The sequence below is a fragment of the Serinus canaria genome, chromosome 5 (genome assembly GCF_022539315.1).
Source record: "Serinus canaria isolate serCan28SL12 chromosome 5, serCan2020, whole genome shotgun sequence".
NCBI classification, from domain to species: domain Eukaryota; kingdom Metazoa; phylum Chordata; class Aves; order Passeriformes; family Fringillidae; genus Serinus; species Serinus canaria.
The window spans coordinates 31,042,484-31,063,293 of NC_066319.1; the positions used below are offsets into that span (position 1 = coordinate 31,042,484).

General features: G+C 33.8%; 1 protein-coding gene across 1 annotated transcript in view; it reads right to left on the reverse strand.

Moving 5' to 3' along the window:
• RYR3 (ryanodine receptor 3) overlaps positions 1-20,810 on the reverse strand; it is a 192,448-nt gene that overhangs the window by 100,867 nt on the left and 70,771 nt on the right. The window contains 18 exon segments of the mRNA XM_050974944.1: positions 109-293; positions 1,433-1,641; positions 3,064-3,238; positions 3,888-4,093; positions 4,191-4,338; positions 4,764-4,923; positions 6,219-6,302; positions 6,753-6,856; positions 7,275-7,379; positions 7,580-7,796; positions 9,534-9,726; positions 10,839-11,080; positions 11,734-11,867; positions 14,283-14,401; positions 15,193-15,288; positions 16,762-16,900; positions 17,872-18,040; positions 19,278-19,399. Of these exon segments, the coding sequence (XP_050830901.1) occupies positions 109-293; positions 1,433-1,641; positions 3,064-3,238; positions 3,888-4,093; positions 4,191-4,338; positions 4,764-4,923; positions 6,219-6,302; positions 6,753-6,856; positions 7,275-7,379; positions 7,580-7,796; positions 9,534-9,726; positions 10,839-11,080; positions 11,734-11,867; positions 14,283-14,401; positions 15,193-15,288; positions 16,762-16,900; positions 17,872-18,040; positions 19,278-19,399 (2,807 nt within the window).

Below are 20,810 nucleotides of genomic sequence, written 5' to 3' on the forward strand. Positions count from 1 at the left end.
TGATCTGTTCTTAGTGCACAGAAATTTTGAGTATACAATAATAAAGAATAATATAACGATACATTTGCACTGAAAGCATAAAGTAGGATAACCAAACCCAAGTCTAACCGTTTCTGGAAAACATCAGAGGAGGCATTCTCCACACCCATGCCGAAGTTGAATGATGAGTGGAACTCAATGGGCATACTCAAACGACAATATATCATGTCTGAATTGCTGTTCTGCGTGCCAAATGTTTTGTGAGTAACTTTCAACCGAGGTGGACTCTCAATGGTCCCATCAATTCTCCATATCTAAAAATAACAGAAATATTTTTAAATAAGTCTATCCAAAAAATGCTGAAAACTTCCATTAAGCAACTAGAGGATGAGAAAATTGAAAGAGTAAACTTAAATTTGTCATAATTAATTCTCTTCAAAACTATGCAGTTCTGTTCTCTGGCACTGAATTTAACCTGAAGAGCAAGGGGAATCAACAGATTCAGTATATCCTGACTACAGTAAATATTTTCAAAATGTTCCATTCAGGAGTAAAAAAAAAATTTGAAAAATATATTTTATTAAACTGATTCACTTTGAGTACACAACTCATTGAAAAACTACATCACAAGAATCAGTAATGTTCCATCACAATGAGAAGGAAAATCATTTAGAATTGTTCAGACCATCATTAAGGACTTTGTATCTGATATTGCTTTCCCATGAGCTGAAAAAGTGTATTTTAAAATTCTGTGATAGGAATATTTCAAAAACTTTTAAAGACAGGAATAGTGATGAAATAATCCTGATAAAATAAAAAAAAAAGCTGAAATAATTTAGTTGGAATTCAGCAAAATTTTCAGACAATCATTAAAGAATAATTGTCTACACCTAAATTAAAGTAAATGGCCTAGTAAAAAATCTCCTCAGGAACTCAAACATATCATTTTGGAATATATTAATTTGAAACAATTTATAGAAAAGACAGAATAAATTATTCTGCTCTAGGATAGATTAGTTAGGGAGTTTTGGAATTCCTATCACTGGTGCATCACGATGAAAGAATCTGTGACACCCCATGTACACTTAAATATCCTCAGACTTCAGCTGAACAATTTTCAGATATATAAGAAAAATTTATAGTAGAGAAGGTTTAGAAAGTGAAAGTGCATGTAAGATAGAATATTAAAAAAACCCCATAACTAACATGTTTCCAGTAGCCAACCCCAACATAAATTAAGTCATATAATAAACCAGATAGGTATATCCATAGGAATCCATACTACCATAAGCGAAAAAGAAGATAGACAAGATCATCCGGAATTATTTAAGAGTTACTTAATAGAGTAATATGACAAACTATCTGATGACAGTAAGTATTAGTAAGGGTTTAATGTCTCAGCTTGCTAAACAAACAATCGTTGAACAGGTGTCTCCCTGACATGTAATGTTACCTTAATGTGAGGATGATTTTTTGGCACATTGACAAAAGTTGGTAAGCGTTTGCTAAACCACATAGCAACATCTCGGTTCATGTTAACAGCAAAAGGTTCAAAACCTTCCTGAAGGCCACACATGGTATAATACTTGAAGGTACTGGCATCCATTCCAAGGTTCATGCGACCAATCTGAGATAGGCCCAGTGCACAAATTGGAACAAAACCTAAAGAAAAAAAGCCAACAGAACTTAATAACTTAGTTTAAAACTAGACATTTATTTTTGATCCATCCAATGTGAGCTAAACTTTAGCTCCTACAAGTAATGCACACAAAGTGAAGACAGTAGCAAGGCATTAAAGCCACCTTAAATACTAATGTCTAAGTTTAATATAATTGCTACCAAAACCCCTGAGAACTTAGGCACTATGACATTTGTATTTGTTATCTTTCTCAGTTTTAGGCTAATAAACATGGCTTTATACAACAAGCTGGTCACTGGAAGCCAACCTTGGTTAGATCAAAGTTATTAAAAGAAGTATGGTTTCTGAGGGCACAAAACTTTCAAAAGGACTTTGAGATGAGGTTCAAGTATCTCAACACATTTATTTAAAATTTACTTTATCATCAGAAAGTAAAATTGTTTTTTTGTCAGCCTTCATTCCTCCATCACAATTAACTAATACACACTCCTTTAATGCTAGCATTTTTTATGACTCAACTCTTTGATCTCCATATACGTTTAGACAGGGATGAAAGGCTGTTGACTTATTTCACCATTTCCCCAAAAAGCTAAGAATTTGGAACAAGATTAGGGAAAAGCCAACAGTTCAACCATTAAAGGAGAGATTTTCTCTCCTAAATTTTGAGACTTCAGTACAGCTTTGTTAAGGTAGTCCCTCACTTTTTACCTTTACAAAAACTCTATCAACAGTAAGATCCAAGAAGAGCAGTGAGCAACTGCAAAGTTTTCCGGCAGTTACTAACAGGTATGAAGCTATTACTGGTTGGAGGAGTTACACTTACAAAGAAAAAGTAAATGAAAACATAAAGCAAACCAGTTTGAAAATATTCACCAACTCTTTTACTACAGTCATGTAGATGCAGTTTTTTTTTTTTTGAAAAGCCAGAAGAGGAAAAATATCCCAGGAAAATAGGATATTTGGATAAGTTATGAACAGGAGAGAGAAAGAAAATAGAGATTAGACTCATGTTGCAAAGATCTTTCTTTTAACTTAGACTTTCCTCACACAGTACTCATTTTGTCCTTCACAGACATAAACATAGTATGTTTACACTCCAGTGAGATTATCAGAGACTACATTGTCAGTTTTGGAAATTTTTAAGGATGCTTATTATTACCACTGATTCTTAGCACTGAGGTCCTGAAAGAAAGCCTAGCAACAATGAAAAAATTTATCCACTCTGCTGAAACCCCATTAATGTGGTTAAAGGAGAAAAGAAATTCAGTTTGTGCCACACAAGCACTCTCAAAATAATTTTTTTTGAAGTTAATGTATAGCACAGTCTGAAGGCTCATATCAGTGGAATATGATTTCTCAGCTCACTGAGTGAAGACAGACTAGTTTTTCCTATTTGTTTTATATTTTGTCTTCCAATAACCATGTGACTTTAAAGCGGAAATTACCATTTTCTATTCCGAAGTCAGCAAATGCAAGTTCTGAACCTTTACTGGTTATAAGCAACTCTCCATTCAGAGTAAAGATGATTGACTTGTCATCCAAGTTTATCATACAACCAACCACATCTCCTGGTTGCCAGCTTCGTCCAAAGAATCCGCTGCCTTGATGCCAACACTGGCCCTAAATGTTAAACCAAGGAAATAAATACAGTGCTAAAATTAAAAATTAAATACAAAATAAATAAAGAAATACAGATTTTTTATTTTCCAGGATCTTAAAGTAATATACAAACAGTACTGATCATGACTTTTGCCTTAGAGATAACAGGGACATAGAGAGAATAAGGCACCCTAACTTCAGCAATTTGGAACCTGATAGCTACTGTTCACTGGATTCAACTTCTTACACACAGGGTTATCCTTCTGGTCCTTTAGGAGTCAACCTTGGGAAGAAAATACACACAGAAAGCAGAAAAAATAGAAAAAGGAAAACAGACTGGGGTTCTCAGTTAATGAAGAACCTTTTTTTGAATTTTGTAAAAGACACGTATAAAAAATGGAAGTGAATGCTGTATCTTGTTTATAATCATGACAGACTTCTGTACTGGGTATAGCCTAGGAAGAGCCATATAAACCAACACTTCTTTGTTAGCATCATCTCATGACAGAACCAAAATGGAGGTACTATCCAGTGTGAAACTGAGCTCAGAGGTATCTTTATACAAATCAAAAAACGTTCTGGTAGTTGATGCTGAGAATACAGAGAAAACATGTGCTGTAGTTCTCTGTCTAGCCTGTTAGTAGATCAAAAGAGGTAAAGGGGTACTGACTTTGCTTCCTTCAAATACAAATGCTTGGTCATCAGCTCCCAGCTCTATGTCAGGTCGACAGCCTGGCCTGGCCCAGCCAACACGCATGTCTCCACCTGTCACAGCTTCAAACTCAAAGTACCACTTCCCAGACTTCACTGCATAGGACTGTTCTACTCTGAAAAATCGTATCTTGTCAATGCTGACTTTTTCCACTGTTTGGTCAGCTGCAAAAATAAACAGAGGAAAAAAAACCCTCTTTTAATGATAAAACACAACTATAAATGTCACTTAAAAAGGCCATGATTTTTATTGAATACATACCTATTTCTTGGTCAGGTGGCTCAATATTATAGCCATAGCCTGCAAATGTTCTGACAGCTTCACGGAGGCTGTCTCTGTTTGATTTTTTAGTCCGTTCATCTAATAATGCATATGGCACTAGCCGAGGATTACGTTTGTTCTTAAGATCCTGAAAGGCATTGTAAAAAACAAGAAAAGTCTGTTTAGACATCACAAAGACTTTGAATAATGAGACAGAGTGTACTTTGGCATCATGTAGTGATTACAGAAGAGAAGCAGCATTAATGAAGAAAAGTTCTATGAATGCAAGCTCAATTATTTATCTGTTAATAATACTGAAAACCTAATTACAAGAATGAAGGAGAAGGGTGGAAATATATTCTCATACACGCAGCAGCTGCAACCATACAGGTCTGACAATACAGACTTTTATATGTAGGGCTTCTTTTCCTGCTCCCAGCCCCCTCTGGCTTTTCTAATTATTACAGGACAGTCAGTATTTGCCATCTTAACTAACACTCCCACCCAAATGATGTTCTGGAATAAAAAAATCTCCCATTCCTTACTTATTCCAAATGCATGTAAAGTTCCTACCTGTTGAATGCCATAGGTCCATCCTTGCTTTATTCTATCTTTTGCCCAGACATTATGAGCATTTTCTGCTAGTTTGTCAACTAGAAATTCCTGAGAAGGTAACAATTTCACTTCAGAAAGATCAAGAGGGGCAGGTTTATATCCATTTGACATCATGTAACTGTAAGTCAACAAAGCAAAACAGAGAGTCAAGATGTCCCAGTTATGGTATTTAAAACTTTCTATGAGGCATTCATAGGGTGGAAATCACTATCTCTCCCCATTTTTTAATCTCCTGCTCTCCCTGTTTCTTTCCAAAAATCTTCCATTGTATTTGGTTATTGGCTAGGATATAAATTGGATTCTAGCCCTCTAGACCATCTCATTTTCCACCTACTTGCACAATAGCTGATTAAATGTGACTCAGATCCATATTTACATGATTAAATGGTTGCTATTCAGCAACAAAATTTTTAATTGAATGTCTACTTTATATGTATATATATTTGTCATTTAAACATTTCAATTAATTTCTATTTTAAAGATCTGTATGATGACTTCTTATGAAACTCGCTTATGTATCATTAAGAGTGGTATTTTAATAACCTATTGTGTAAGGACTACATTACCATTTTTCCAACAGAAGAAAAAATTTTAACTATTGTTCTTGTCACTTTTTGACTGAATAAAAAGTTTAGTAATATTTCAGCAGTTGCCATTATCTTCTCCAACCCTTCCATATTGTGTAAGGACAACCTGCCCTTTTAGGCACATTCAGATTCTCTTTTGCTCAAGTCAGGTAGTTTCCATTCATTAGGATGTTTCATATAGGCAATAGGTGTTTTAACAAGGGAATAATAGCAAACCAGTAATATGATAGACTGTCTGCAGTATGAACCTTGAGAAAAGCTCTATTTTACTTTTTTTAATTAAGGCCATCAACTGGATCAAGATTACCATCTCTCATTATAAAGCTATGCATTTTACTGCTCACTTTAAACATCTGACTTTGTTTCTCATGGATAACTTTCTTTCAGGAAAAAAAGACATATTGTGTGTTGATAAACTGATGTAAAATGTCCAGTGTCCAACTTGCTGTTTCTGTCTCCTATGGTAAAGTAGTAAACTCTCTTTCACGTAAATAGATTTACCATCATATGAATAGACTGCTCTTTACTATGAGACAGAAAAGCACTGCAATGTTGTATTTAACTTTGGAGTCTCTGTTCTAGGGTGATGTAACACTGCTACAATTGCCTTTAAGTGACTGTTTCTGCCTCTCAACAACTTCAGGAGGTGATGTAGCACAGCAGTATTCACATTCCAACACCACCACAGCCAAGTAAAGACCTAACCAGAGATCTGTAAGAGCTTACCATGTATGGGGTTCATATCTAGTAAACTTTAAATGAACTTAAAATATTTTATTTTTATAATAAATATTACAATATGTAACTGTTACCATAAGGTACATACTTTTTAGGAAGTTTGACTTTTTTAAGATCTTCCTCAGCTGCTGGATGAGCATGAACAATGTGACATCCAAGGGCCAAAAGGGTTCTAGCATAAAAATGGCATTAGTTAAACACAACATTATTTTTCTCATGCATTGTAAAAATACGCAGAAGAAATTATATTTAAAAACATGGAAGTAATCAGAAATAATGGTATTTAAAAATCCAAATATTTTCATTTATCAGAGATAACAAATAAGCCCTTCAGAGATTAAACAAATAAGCCTTTCAAAGACTAAAAAGACACAAATCTGTGGCTTGAAATTTCTACCATTTTAGTAAAACCAACAGGATTTCGTGGTGTTTTTATCTTTGTCTCTCTGTAGAGACAAAGTTTTTCTACATCGGTCTGATTGGGTTCCTGGGATTTCTAGTAAAGTTAGCAGAATATCTTTGAAGGAGATATTTGAATGGTTTTTATATCTAAAAGCAGCATGATGCACTTGATAGAAAATAAAATTTTAAAACTTTCTTTTCTTTTTTTTTTAAAGCTTACTTGAGGGTTTCAGTTGACATTTGTAGATTATAATTCTTCTCTGTCTCAGGCAGTTTTGAGAATTCCACAAGACAAGGATGATGCCTTTTATTATCATCCCGTATCTGCAAAAGAATAACAGAAAAGAGTATTTTCCTGATGGAAACAAGAATCACAGTAAAAACCCAGTAAATTCTTTGCAGTAATAAAGTCAATGTAAGGGATAACATTTATCTTTGTTCAGTGACAGCATCTCATAACTATATAAATCTCCTTTTCCCATTATTCACTTATAATGAACACTATAAATAATCCTCCATAATTAATAAAATTTAAAAAAAAATAATTTGAGGAATTTGAATGCTTAAAGAGTCACCAAAAAGTTAAAACCACTGTCTCCTTCCAGCTTACATGGTCACCTGTTGTTGGAAATGTATAGACCACCACTGCATACCCTACTCAAATTCCAAGTCAAGGTTTGGGCTAGTAGGAGACTTAACCTAATACAGGTGACTATATGCAGACAGGTCATTCAAAACCTACCTTGCCATATGTCCAGCCGAGTTCTATTTTATTCATGCCCCATAGTTCATGGATATTTTCAGCTAGTTTGTCCCTGATCTTTTCCAGATGAAAAGGAAGAGCAATCTAAGGAAAGAGCATAACAATTCCAGAAGTAAGAAAGAGGTTTCACTTACCACACCTTGTACACCCAAGATCACCTGGTTTAGTTAGTACATCACAACAAGCAATTGAAGAATTGCTAAGAAAGAGGTAAGATTTTATATTGTAATTTAAGTTTTGAATAGACATAAGTTATAGATCCCATTATTGCAAACTTCACATACCTGACTGGTGTCTATTGGACAAGGGATAAAAGAAGCTTGTGAGAGAAATTGTGTCGTACCCAACAAATCTCTCACTCCTTCAAAATCTCTTTTATATTCTTTGACTGGTTCCAATTTCATCTTCTCTTTTGGAAGCAATGCCTCATAACAGGGAGCATAGCCAGCAGGAGGCAGAAATTTAAACTCTCCATGACGTCCACCCAACAAGAAACGAACTCTGTGCAATTTTCAATGAGGCAATTAGACTCTTAAATAATCAGCATATACTATCATTATGAATAAATAGAAGCCTAAGCATTTGTTTTACTACCATTTATAAGAATGCATGTGTGCTTCATGTTTTGGTAAATACCAAAGGGTTACCAAGCATTCATACTAGCAGATACTGTCAGTAAAACCATCATCTACCCACTATATTTGGAAAAATTGTTTTGGCCCAAGCAAACCTAATTATTTAATGGAGTGGCATATTTAAATATTTCTCACTTAAAATCAAATGGTTGTAAGTTGTGATTTAATAAATGGATTTAAGGGACTTGGAAAAACAAATCTAATTTAAATTGGACTGTTACTCTAGAAATACTATCGAGACTACTGATACATAACTTGAAAGTTTTAAAGTTACGTCTCAGTGAACACATGCAGACAGTTTGGCATATAAGAGAAATTAAAAAAAAAAAAACAACACTAAAACCTTCATACATTAAAAAAGCAAACAATATTATACTGAATATTCCAACTGGGAATGAGTTCCAGAAGCACAACTAAGATTCTTTGAAAATCCCTAAAATGTTAGTTTTCTCCCTAGGTATAGATTTGTCATATAAATTTAAGAATATACCAGGAAAAACAGCTAAGACAAAAACTATCCAGCCAGCATACTTTGGTCCTCAAGTGAGCGAAATCTAGAGGTAAACAAACACTAAAAAAAAGGAAAAAAAAATCCTGTTATCTCCAGGAATTAACCCCTACATCTTTTGTGATGGAGTGACCAGAAGCCTATAGGAATATTAGAACAAATCAGCATATTTTGTTCACATTTTTAAAAAGAATAAAGACCTAGGAACACCCTCCTTAACTCATGAATTCAGGATTCCCATGGAGAAGTATTTTCTCTGGTAGTAATAGACACAGATGACAACATACATCTGCTGTTAACATCAGTTATAATGTTACTATAAACGACAAAAAAAAAACATGCTCTCACAAAATATAAAAGCAAAATCAAATAAGAATGAAGAAAAAGAAAATATTACGCCAATTTTGGCAGATTTCTTGCACTAAAAAGTAATTAATATTTTCAAAAGCTTTGTATTAATGCAGCTACATAGTAGGGTCACTCCAGGAGAATAAATGAAATTTATTTACTAAACCTTTGCCAGCCCTCCTTTATTCTGCTTGATTCTTCAGGAGATTTTCTGAATTCATTGAACACAGACAACGGTATAAATTGTGTACATTAAGTTTGAATCTCAGCATTTTAGCTAAAGAAGAGGTAAGAAATGGGGAATATTAGTAAAGAGATTCCAAAACTGCTTCTCATCAGTTCTGTTTCCTACTGTGAACACAGTATCAGTTTTCATGATGATTTAGGTTTATTTACTCCCTGCTGAGAAAGCCAGTGAGAACCTTAATTAGTGCAAAATATGGTACTGCATTTCTAACATGCTTTTTCCACTGATAATTGGAATGAAACAAAATTAATTTCCCTTAGGTCACCAAATACTCATAAAATAATACTGTCCAGACATTGTGACTTGATCAAATAGTTTACAGGCTCACATGACACTTTTAAGTGAAATCATCACTGAACAAATCATTACTTCCCTGCCTTCCTTCCAGCTGCTATTTGGGCAGAACTGAAGCAGCAAAACAGAATAAATCACACTAGAATTTTGACAATATTTGTGTGATAAGACAGCAACAAAAACAACTAAATTTAAGTTGTACTTACTTTACACCTGCTGACAAGCTTACGACAGGGAAGAAAAACCCTTCTGTACTGAAGTTCTCAAACATTCCCTGTACAGGCTGTCCATTAATGCGGAATGAAATGCTGGGTACACCTAAATCCAAGCAGCAGCTAACCACATCATCCGATGCTAATAAATGCTGATTGACAGATGCAACAGCTCTGGGTACCCGACCTAGGACAAAAAAATTTAGGAATCAGAATATTTAAGAAGGTTTAATTTTTAAAAATTATTTATTCAGCCATATCTAATGGAGTAGGTTACAAATGCCTCTTATTCTTCTCCAAAAAAAAAAAATTCTGACACTGGATAATTGTTCAGTAGTGTTGGAATAAAATACTAAATTATTTGGGTCTGCACACACATATTTTATATACAAAACCCAATGCTAGAAAAATTTTAATATCATTGATAAAGGAAACATGCTCAGATTATTAATTATTAGCATTATTGTAATAAACTACTTTAGTGTATTCATATAAATTCTCATTAAAACATCTTTCATTTGCATGGCCCCACTTTATTATTTTCAGAGCAAATAAAGAATACCTAGATGTATACGGCATTCAAAGGCACTGAGAAATATGGGGAAACTAAGGATTTTAGTTTAGTTTTAGTTTTAGATTTTAGATTTTAGTCTACATGCATTGAAAATCGCACATTAAAACATAGGCCACATATTGAGCAAGCTAAAAAATAACAGTCATTTACTATGCATGCAAGAGAAATCTGGATGAAAAAAATAATGTGGTAGTTCATAATTAAAGACTCTACATACAAAGATTAAATAATGAAGTTGGTAGTAGTGTAGAAATTATTATTTTTATTGACAAAACTTTTATGAAACTATTTATCAAAATTTTAATTCAATTTGTTGGATCTCTCAGCAGGTTAAAAAAACCTATCATTTTCCTTCAACTGTAGATTCAAAGTTAAATAATAATGCAAATGTCAATTTGTATAGAATTAATTTATCTGAGATCAATACATCCATTTATTTTGGACAGAGAGAATTAAGTCAGTATTGATCCAGATGTGGAAAATGCCATTCTGCGGTCAAAATCATAAAAACAGAGGAAATCTGCTAAAAAGCCTAATTAGTATAATTCAATATTGGCTAACATCTCAGACAAGTAGTCTGATCTGAACTTCTAAATAACTTCTTGGCAACCTGGAGTTCTGAATGTAGCTCACTATGAAATATTATGGAATATAAATATAAAATGGAAGGTAAACATAGATAAGTGTTAACTGTAAAAGTAAGTGGTAGCTCGCAAAGTACTTACCAGACCACAGATGAAGGCCATCAAACCCAAAAGAGTAGAGGTCATCACCAACACCATTGCCTCCCCATCCTTCTCCACCTCCAGGATAGGGAGCATAACCTGAGGTAGAGGCCCATCCAACACGCAAGTGGGTGGGTTCAGCCGTCAAGAATGGATCAACCTGATCAATTATTAACTCAAAGTACCACTTCTTGTACTGTGCAGAGCCCTCAGCAACACCCAAAAATATGTTTGGTCTTATGCTAAGAAAGAAAATGCAAGCCAGTTAGTGTAAACACTAAGTGTGACATAGGAATTATATTGCAGTATAATTGTCAAATTCTCTTTACAAGTATGATAGAAGTATAGGTACCCACAGTTTGCTTATAATGTTTTTTTAAGTGAATCACTTTGCATAAATTAATAAAGCTGCTGTAGAACCATTCTTCTAAGGTAGAGGTTCCATGCTTTGAAAAACTTACAGATAAAAGAGAAATGACAAGATCATTCATTAAAATCAAAACCAGGAGTGAGGTTGCCAGGAAATCAAGTAAAAACACACAAGTACTCTTAAAATACACAAATACTTCAGAGTATGTTTGCATACTCTGTTCCCTGTTTTGATTCAGAAACAAGCAACTTTCATGGTTCCATTTTAGAGCACCTCTGATTATGAATTAGCAATTTCAATTCAATGCCAGTTTCCATACTAATGCCATATTGTCAGTAAAAATCTATTTCTTCAGGAGTTAATACACAATACATTATCACTTCCTAAGGTGTGTTTCTCAATATTGAAAGTTTTGGGATATTTCTTAGTTTACAGTTTTTTATTCAATTAATTATGAAGTTATGGAAATTCAAATTTTTCTAATATAACAGAAATATTTTTTTCAAATATAACACATCACTATACCTTGTCACATCATTAATCAAACGTGTTTGCAAAAGTAAGTCTCTTCTGGGCAATAAATTGTCACAGATCAAATTCTGATTGGCGCGGACTGCAACTCCGTTACAGACGCAGAGAGAGCAAAGCACATCGAGAACCTTAAAAGAAAAATCAGAAGTAGTAAGACAAAGGCAGCTATGAGCATACACTGTTATTCAGTTGTCACCTAAATTTGAATTCAGAGTAGCCCTAAAGGAAGGGATATCACAAACATTATTGTTTTCTATATACTTTTCACATGATGGACCAAGTGTAGTCTGTACTACTGATAGAGGATATCAAACATTTGTGGAACATAAAATCAGTGCACAGGGTTTGAGAATGCATCAGAAACCTTCCTTTAAGATTGTTTTTTTTTTTCATTTTGATCAGGCAAAACAGTTAAAACAGCCTTATGCCAATTCTTTGAGACTTTTTAATTAAATCTCAATCAAAATTTCAATATAAAATTAAATTCCTTGATAAATACTCTGCAGCCCAAAAAAATTCCTGTGCAAAATTAGTGGATAATTCTCGATGGCAATGAGACTGACTGCTTTTGAGTCTCTTCTGGAAACAATGTTTTCAATTTGAGAATTACTCCATATTTTTATAAAATGAAAGATGCTTTAAAAGCTCACTATAAAGCAAAACAGAATTTCAGAAAAATGCTATTCTAAAACTAGATTTTTTTTCTCTGAGTCGAAAATTGAAAGAGATTGATATCATTCTTACAGAGTACTGGAGCAGGAGGTTTTGGAAGAGAGAACACAGTAACAATAATGATGCTTAATACTGAGGAACAAAGCTGCACACTTTCACAAACAAACAGAGAAGCTTCACTGTGTACTTGACCTCTGACAAACAATCTTTGAGCAAGGAGCCCAAGTGGTCTAGATTGCTACACACCACCTCCATGACAAAAGACACATCTTCACACCATTGATTATGTTATTACTCTTGTACAACTCCAGAAACAGCAGAATATGAAACTCATTTTAGCTACTCCTTTTGTCTCACTATTGAAATGAATACAAACCCACCATTGACAGCTTACGCTGCTCAAGCTAATATATTTGCTTAAACACTATCCCAGAATTTTCCTTTCTACCATCTCTGCTATTGCAGAAACCATGTAGCAGAAGGATAATCATTCAAAGAACCACATAAGCTTTGAACAGTAATCAGTTCTAAAGCACCTTAGTCACATTAATTATTACCAGCAGCTCAGACTTTACATGTAAACTGTTTAAATAACCTCTGTGAATATGCTGACTCTATTCTGACAGAAGGCTTTTATTTTAAAAAGACCTTCAACTCAATTTCCAGGATTACTTTGCTCATTATTTTCCTTATTTCCTAAATCTCAACAGAATCTCTAATCTAGCAGGAGAACAAGATATACTGTTTGTGGAGCAGAATTTATTTCTTCCCACCCACTTCGATACTTGCTGAGGTATAGCCAAAGACAGTACAAATGGAAATGAACCAATCCATTACCCAGTATAATTCTTCTCCTGTGTACATTTTCGGTTCCTGCTCTAAGTTCTCAGTATAAGATCTACATTGAGATGTTTCAGACAAAAAGTTCTTTCTAGGTGACTGGCATAATACATAAATCTTGTTAAGAGATAAAAATAGTAAGATAAACTTCCTGCTGTAATTCCAACTTTTTTCTTATGCCTACTTATATCAGTTCATACTCCTTAACCCTGCTTAAAAATTCTTTTCTCCTTTACTGTATCTGTAGCTGGCTAGGATCTCTGTATTAGTGATTTACAAGAGAAGGTAATTTCAGCTCACAAAAACTTCCTCTGTTCTTCCTCGAGGTTATCAGTCTTTCAAATAAAATTTTAATTGAGGAAGGAAACTCACATCAGAAAATCACACAAAAACCTATATCTTCGTCTGTGTTGTGATGTCATCCTGGTTGCAGCCAGAAACTCTGTTCACCTTCTTCTATCATAATAAATTGCATATTGATGTCTAAATTAATTTCATCCAGTATATCTTCTGGAAACTCAGGGGTTTTTTCTTTCTTCAGAACACCTGTGTTTTCAGATATTTCGATTATTTTTCTGATGTCTCAATTTACTTTTTTTCTTTTCTGCTGCTATTATTATTACTCAACTTAGGAATGACTTTGCAGGATATAGTTCTCTATATCTGTGGATGCAATGGTAGTCCACTTCTTCTCTAGAGCTCTGAATCACAAAGCAAGCTACTCTGCCCCCTTTCTTACAGCTACCAGAATACTCTATTTTCTCATAGAATCCAATGTTCTGACTCGTTACCAATATTTCTTAACTGCTTACTTCTCATACAAATTTTTGGTATTTGAAAATTGCTGAAAAGCATTTATATATTAAACATTCTTTTAATCTCAACAAAGAAATTTTCCAAGTGTACTCCAAAGTTATTTTATTCCTTTAAATGTATTAGAATCAAATATTTCCATGTGGACATTTCTCATCTTTTTTCCCCCACAAATTGTTGTAAGATTAACATTACAGCCTTAGATTTCCCAAACATACCTTGTAATTGCGCCCATGTTTATCCAAGAGTGAAATAATGGATTTGATGTGTTCCTCAGATATTAGATTTAAAGCTTCTGGGCTTTCAATCAAGATGCAGTGCAACACTTCCAAAATACCTGTATGAAGGCCACAGAAACAATGTTGCCATTAAATCACCTGCACCACTGAACACAACCTAAAAGCTCAGTAAAGGAGTGTCCTACAAGATGGCCTTTTCAGGCCAGTTCTCTGGCCTAGAAAGAGAACTAAACAACTTCTAAGGAGTAATGATATGAACATGGTACATTAGGAATAAATGCACAATAAAAATATTAATTTCTCATTTCTTTTGAATATAGCCACAACTTTAAAACCACTTGAGAAATTTGCAAGATTGGCTCCTTCTTTTCAATGGAAGAGGTAAAGGGATCACTGTATAGTATGTTAATATTTTGTTGCATACTCCACTGTAAAAAACCCAAACCTATAAGCTACATCTATATGGGGTTTATATGCATGCCACAAATACATGTAATTTCATGGTACACTATTCTTGATACTGCTTGACCCAGTCCCTTAATTCACCAGGGTCACATTCAGCACTGACTAGATGTAATATTTAGCATACCAAATGTATTGAAGCAAAACAATTTCATATGAGTGTCTCTTTAAATATATTACTTTAGCCAATTAAAAAAAAAAAAACCACAAAACAGAACCAAACAACAAAAAACCCCAAAAATAAGGAAAAAAGCAAACAAAAAACTAACCAAAAAACCCCCAAACAAACAAACAAAAAAAACCCCAACCAAACCCCGAGAGTGTATTTGTTTTCTAATATTTGTTGGCTTCAAGGAAAACTGCTGTGTAAGTAATGCAAAACAGGCACGACCCGATAGTTAATTTACATTGTAAAAGTGAGTCTCACCTGAGGAAGATTCTAATCTGTCCAATTTACTGATTAGCCAATCAAGGTTACAGGAAAATTGAGCACAGTTGTTTCTGTTGCCACGAATGAGAGCAGCTGGAAAAAAACACAAGGTATCATTTAATAACAGAAGATTTCCATTTTAAGTCAACAAGGTTTATTACATGTACTTTAACACAATTTTTAGAGTAACTTGATAAAACAATGAACAGACAAATCCATAAATGTCATCATAATAAAGAATTGGAATTTCCACTACTTTGAATATCAGCAGCTGCCATAATTTCTAAGGAGCACTTCGTATTTTAAATTGAAGGGGTTCTCCTGGATAAACAAGAATCTCAGCAAAAAAATGTTTTGTTTATGTTTTATTTTGTTGCTAAGTATAAATAGAAGCTATCCAGCACCCTTGCTTGATGTCAAGCATGGTCATGATCATGGGGCTGAAACATTTCTGTTTCTTCCTGCAAAGTGTGGGAAGATCATATGCAGAAGCTTGAGGTCAGATTTGGCATATTTGTGTTTAGTTCTTCTTTCTGATAACAGTGCTGTAGAATGCACAGCTTTTAGCCTTTCAGTAGTGCAGACTGCACTTTGAAAGTTCATCAATATTCAAGTCTTTCAAGAAATGCTGGTAATTTTCTTCCTTCCAGAAGTCATAGATCATAGTAACAAAAAATACATTTTTTGTATTCACTTGTCAATGATTTTTATTATGAAGCACAGAAACTATTACATCAGAACCACTGTGTTCAAAATGTACTGGCAGACGAAAATCAAGATAAAATCTGAAAAAAGTCCACAGAGTACTAGAGAGAGCTTCTTTTCATCCTATTTTTCTTTAAACTCATAAGACTGTAGTAAAATGCAGCCAGTGGTAACATTTTAGTTTCTAAGGCAATGCAATTTCATCAGAAGCACCTGCATGTCTGTTCTATGTGAATAACCTCATGCTTCAAAACACTTCCCCTGGTTTCCTTTATTCTTGCCCTGACTCTCTGCTTCCTTGTTTCACTGTGGATCAGGACTACCTTCCTTTGTGATGAAACGAGAATATACTTAATCTCCATCACAAGACAAGATTCTCCTAAATGAAGAATAATGTAAACTAGGTATCAAATAAGAAATTTAAATACACATATACCTACTTGTTCTGTTCTATAATTTTTATCATTCTACAGCACAGAAGCAGTTTGCTCTTGAATAGCAGTGCTCTAGAAAATCTGTCATTGATATTGAAAAATCTGTTTTCCAGTTTTTCTAATTTTTAAAATTAGAATTCACATCTGTTTGCATATCGTGGGTACATTTAAATAAGTAGAAAAAAAAAAGGTTTTGACATGCTTCACAGAACTTTTTCCTGGCTGAGATTTAATTTTCTGATGTATCATTGCTCAAGAAACTCTACTTAGCAGTAACAATTAGTAAGAAATTCTGTAATTTACATAATAAACTGAATAATACTCAAAGTATTCTTTGGTGGTGAGGCAGCAGGTAGGATTCCATGCCACTGGGGTATTCAGGGTTTGGTTTTTTTTTTTTAATTTAGAAGGTTTTTGAAGAACTTACCTAACAATTTGTAAAGGAGATTCAAAATTTCTTTCCATGATGTACCACCAAGTTCTTCTCTTGCAATTCCTGCAAAATGAGCTGCACTGTTGTAGTCGTTCAGGCGATCAATGCAATTTAGAACGAGTGCCAGCATTCCCTAAACACATATGACAGAGAGGAAAGTGAACTGCACATGAAAAACCATTGGTCATTGCTTTTTTAAAGACTTTTTCCTGTATAAATTGGAAGGGTAGCATTACCTCAAATTAAGAAAATCCCAAACAACAAACCAATTGAAAAATTAAAATATTTGAATATTTATTTTTCTGTATCAAAAGAATTAATTTTTGGGAATGATTCCATATGGCTCCTTACACAACTAAGTATTATGAAAAATACGGAATAAAAATCTGAAAATAAAGGCTTTTTCAATTTTTAGCACATTCTTTTCTATATAAAATCTACTTTGCATAAGGAAAAAATGCTTTAAATTTAGATAAAAAGGAATTTTCATTGATTAAAAAAGGTGGGAATTTTCCTATCCAATGAAGTATCTGTAAATCAAAGACTTTTAAATACTACAGGAGATTTGTAACTTCACTTTGATTGCATACTCAAATAGTATTGAAAATCTGGAAACAATTCAAATGAGTCTAAACACATCATAAAATATGTTTAGTAATTCTACAAAAGTGCAGTTACCCCACTTTCAGAGAGGAGCAATTCAACAATTATGTAATACATACTTTCTCTAAAACTGGCATTCTTAGAATTTCTAGAGGTAAAAAGTTACAGGGCAGATTCAAGGACAGAAATAACATCCATTATTCACCCAGGTTTTATCACTCATTTGGAGTATCCAGGTTGTACAGCTTCACAGAGAAAAAAGAAATTTTAGTAAAATAAGATCCTTTTAATGATGCTTAGAAGTAGTAAGATCAAATTTTATGACAGAGTGTGTATCTTGTGACAAGTTTAATATACTTACATCTATATATATTTCAGCTAGGAACATTACATTATAGATCATATGCATGTATCTAGATGATAATATACATACATCTAGATTTCTCTCAAACTTTGTGAGAAAATACACTTAAAATAATGTAAAAATCCCTTTCTCTGTACCTCTTCTTTGAATAGATTTTGTCTGTTTTTGAGTGAGCGAAGTTTGTTTTGCTTGTCTTCATGTTGCAGATCTTCTTCGGGAAGCTGGAAGTAAGTGATCAGGTCTTGCAGAGTCTGAGCCATCTCCTCAACAGGCAGGGCGCTGGGTGACAGTGCTCTGTTGTTCCCACTATGGAAAACAACAAGACTGGCAGCATTAATCATTTCCCCACTGTAATTTACAGTATTATGTGGCAGCCTGTTCTCTTTTGGTACCTAAATTAAGTCTTGTTACATGTATGATGTGTGAATATAAGCAATGGATGATCTGAACTGAACATCATTCAAATATTGATTATTTGGGTGTCCAGCACTCAGAGCTTCCTGAGTGGAAACATATTTCCCTTGCTGTGCTGCTATGAACAGAGAGAATGTGTTTTTAGAAAAAGGAAAAAAAATTATAAGAAGCAACAATGTAATTCAGCAAGAAGAAGAAAAAAAGATTAATGTTCTTTTTCTACAGTAGTAGATTTTGTTTAGATACTTTAAATCCCATTAAAGTTATAGGTGTGATGTGTAATAACACTAGCAGTTATTGAAATTATACACCCACAGCCTTCTGGAAAAAGAGCCCAAAATTAGCAGCTAATCCTAAACACAAATTAAATCTTCTGCATCTATTCCATATAGTACATAAAGAAGGGTGGGATGTAAAAATATAAAGCATTTCAAGGAATCTCTGTTGCCAGTAAAATAATGTCTTTTCCTGTTCAAGTATTTTCTCAGCCTTTTGTGGTAATCCAGTTTTCCACAGCCTGACTACTATAAATAGCATCACCTAGCAGGCACTGACTGCTGGCAAAGGTGGCTCTCTTTTATATCCTCACCCCAAGAAATACAAAGGAGTGGGCAGGTTCTTGAGATACTGAAGTAATAATGTTTAAAACACAGGATCATACGGTGTGCAAATTATTAATTTAAAAATCCTTTTTCTTTTTTTTTTTCATCAAATATTGCATCAAATATTAGAAGGGTGAACACTTCATCATCATAATTAAAACTTCTGCCAAGCACTCCACAAAATAATTTCTTCAGTACAAAATACATTCTTATAGATTTAATTACTCAAAGTTCTAGGTATCACTGCATACTCACTAACAGAGTTAGTCTCAGATCAGTTAGCATGTTTTCTTCAACCTGAATTATGATCCAGCTTGCTTCTGGCTTCAAGGTATTAGATTTCATGTAAATAATGTCACAGAAACTGTTCTATTTTATGGCACTACTACTCAAAATTTAAAATTTCAGTCAGTAAAAATATATTTCTAATAGCTTCTAAATTCAAACCCTTGAAAGCAGGACATTACAATTCTCTTAGAGAAATTCTTAAGAGTTTCAGAATGCCTTAAAACCAGGGTAACAACTACCTTATGAAGTGGCTGAATAAGCTTGTCGTATTGCGAATGATTCGAGCAGCCTGGGATTCCTCTCGCTGGCATCTTTGTAATGTGAGACCATCATCCATATGACCTTCTTGGTGTAATATAACCTATTGGGAGTCAGTAATTATCACAATAGTTACTTCAAAACGCTTTTCGCTTTTAATTTTTTGAAATTTATTTCAAGACTGCGCTGAAAAAAGTGCAGTCTTGTAATTTGCATATATACAGATTTGTTAATCACTTTATCTAGACACTCTTTGAATAGCTACAAGTTTCTCAGTCTCACATAAGTTACTCAGAGAAGACAATGTAATGTATTTTTACTCTTCCACAAATCATTTAAAAAGATACTCTTAAAAACATTTTCAAGGTGTTACAAAAAATGTCATTTTTTTCTATAGTTTAGCTCTAAGGGAAAGAGGAACTTCACTTTCTTAAGCATCATTATGAAAGGATTTATGCTTTAAGACTATTAACAAGAAAAATCAAGTTGTGAACACAAATATTACAATGCTGCTAAAGGAGCAATAGTGTTTATGAGCAAATTCTGATTCATTGAACTATTTCTACACAGTATGTTTTATTCTTATCTAAACCAGATATGAACATCATGTGAACTTCAAGCAATTACAGAGATCCTTTGGTGGGATTTTAATCTTTAACTTTGAGAAAACACACAAAGTCACAGAAATCTAGTGTCACTTTTAGGTGTCAGAAAAACAAGTCTTGGTCATTTTGAGTCATGAAAATCCTACATCAGTTTTGTTTGAAGTAATTGTGAGTTATCCTGCTTCTTGGCTCAAGAGGCAATCTACTGAATTCTCCACCAAAATAATGTATCATTTTAGTTTTGATTTAATAAAAATTTGCAATCCACCTTCCTAGTTAGCAGAGTAATTCTGAGGGCATGAATAGTTAACAAAGAAACAAGTATTGTTATACATTACGGTGGTTGCTGCCACTAATGGGAAAGTTATTTACCAGCAGCTTTTGTACATGCTAGCATAGAGGTGTATTGAAGCATTGGAAAGTGGGGTTTTTTCTGTGCTTGGCAGAATCTACACTACACTTGTGCTCTGTTCCTTCAAACATGCTGAGATAATCTGGACAGCAGAATCCATGGAAATATGCATGGAGAAGATTGGGAAGACAGTTTTTAATTATTACATTAATAATATTTTTTAAAGGACACTATTTTAAAATTTGGCTACCTTTCCTCTTTTTTTCAGATACTTCTTGATATAGAATCACCCTGTGGGTGACTTTGCTGGATTAAATGTTACTGTTTCCACGGAGAATGTCCTGAGGTCTTGAAACTGAAAAGTAAGTGAAGTTCTACTCTTCCAATCACAAAATTAGCAAGAAAAACATTTGACAATTAAAGAATGTGTCCTCAGGCCACTGTATGCATCTCCAGATTTTGGAGCGACAGGATTGAAAACATTTGACAGGCAGGATATTATAGCTGTCATGCCTTGCAAAATAATTGCATCTTCATTATTGTAGAGCAGATATGCA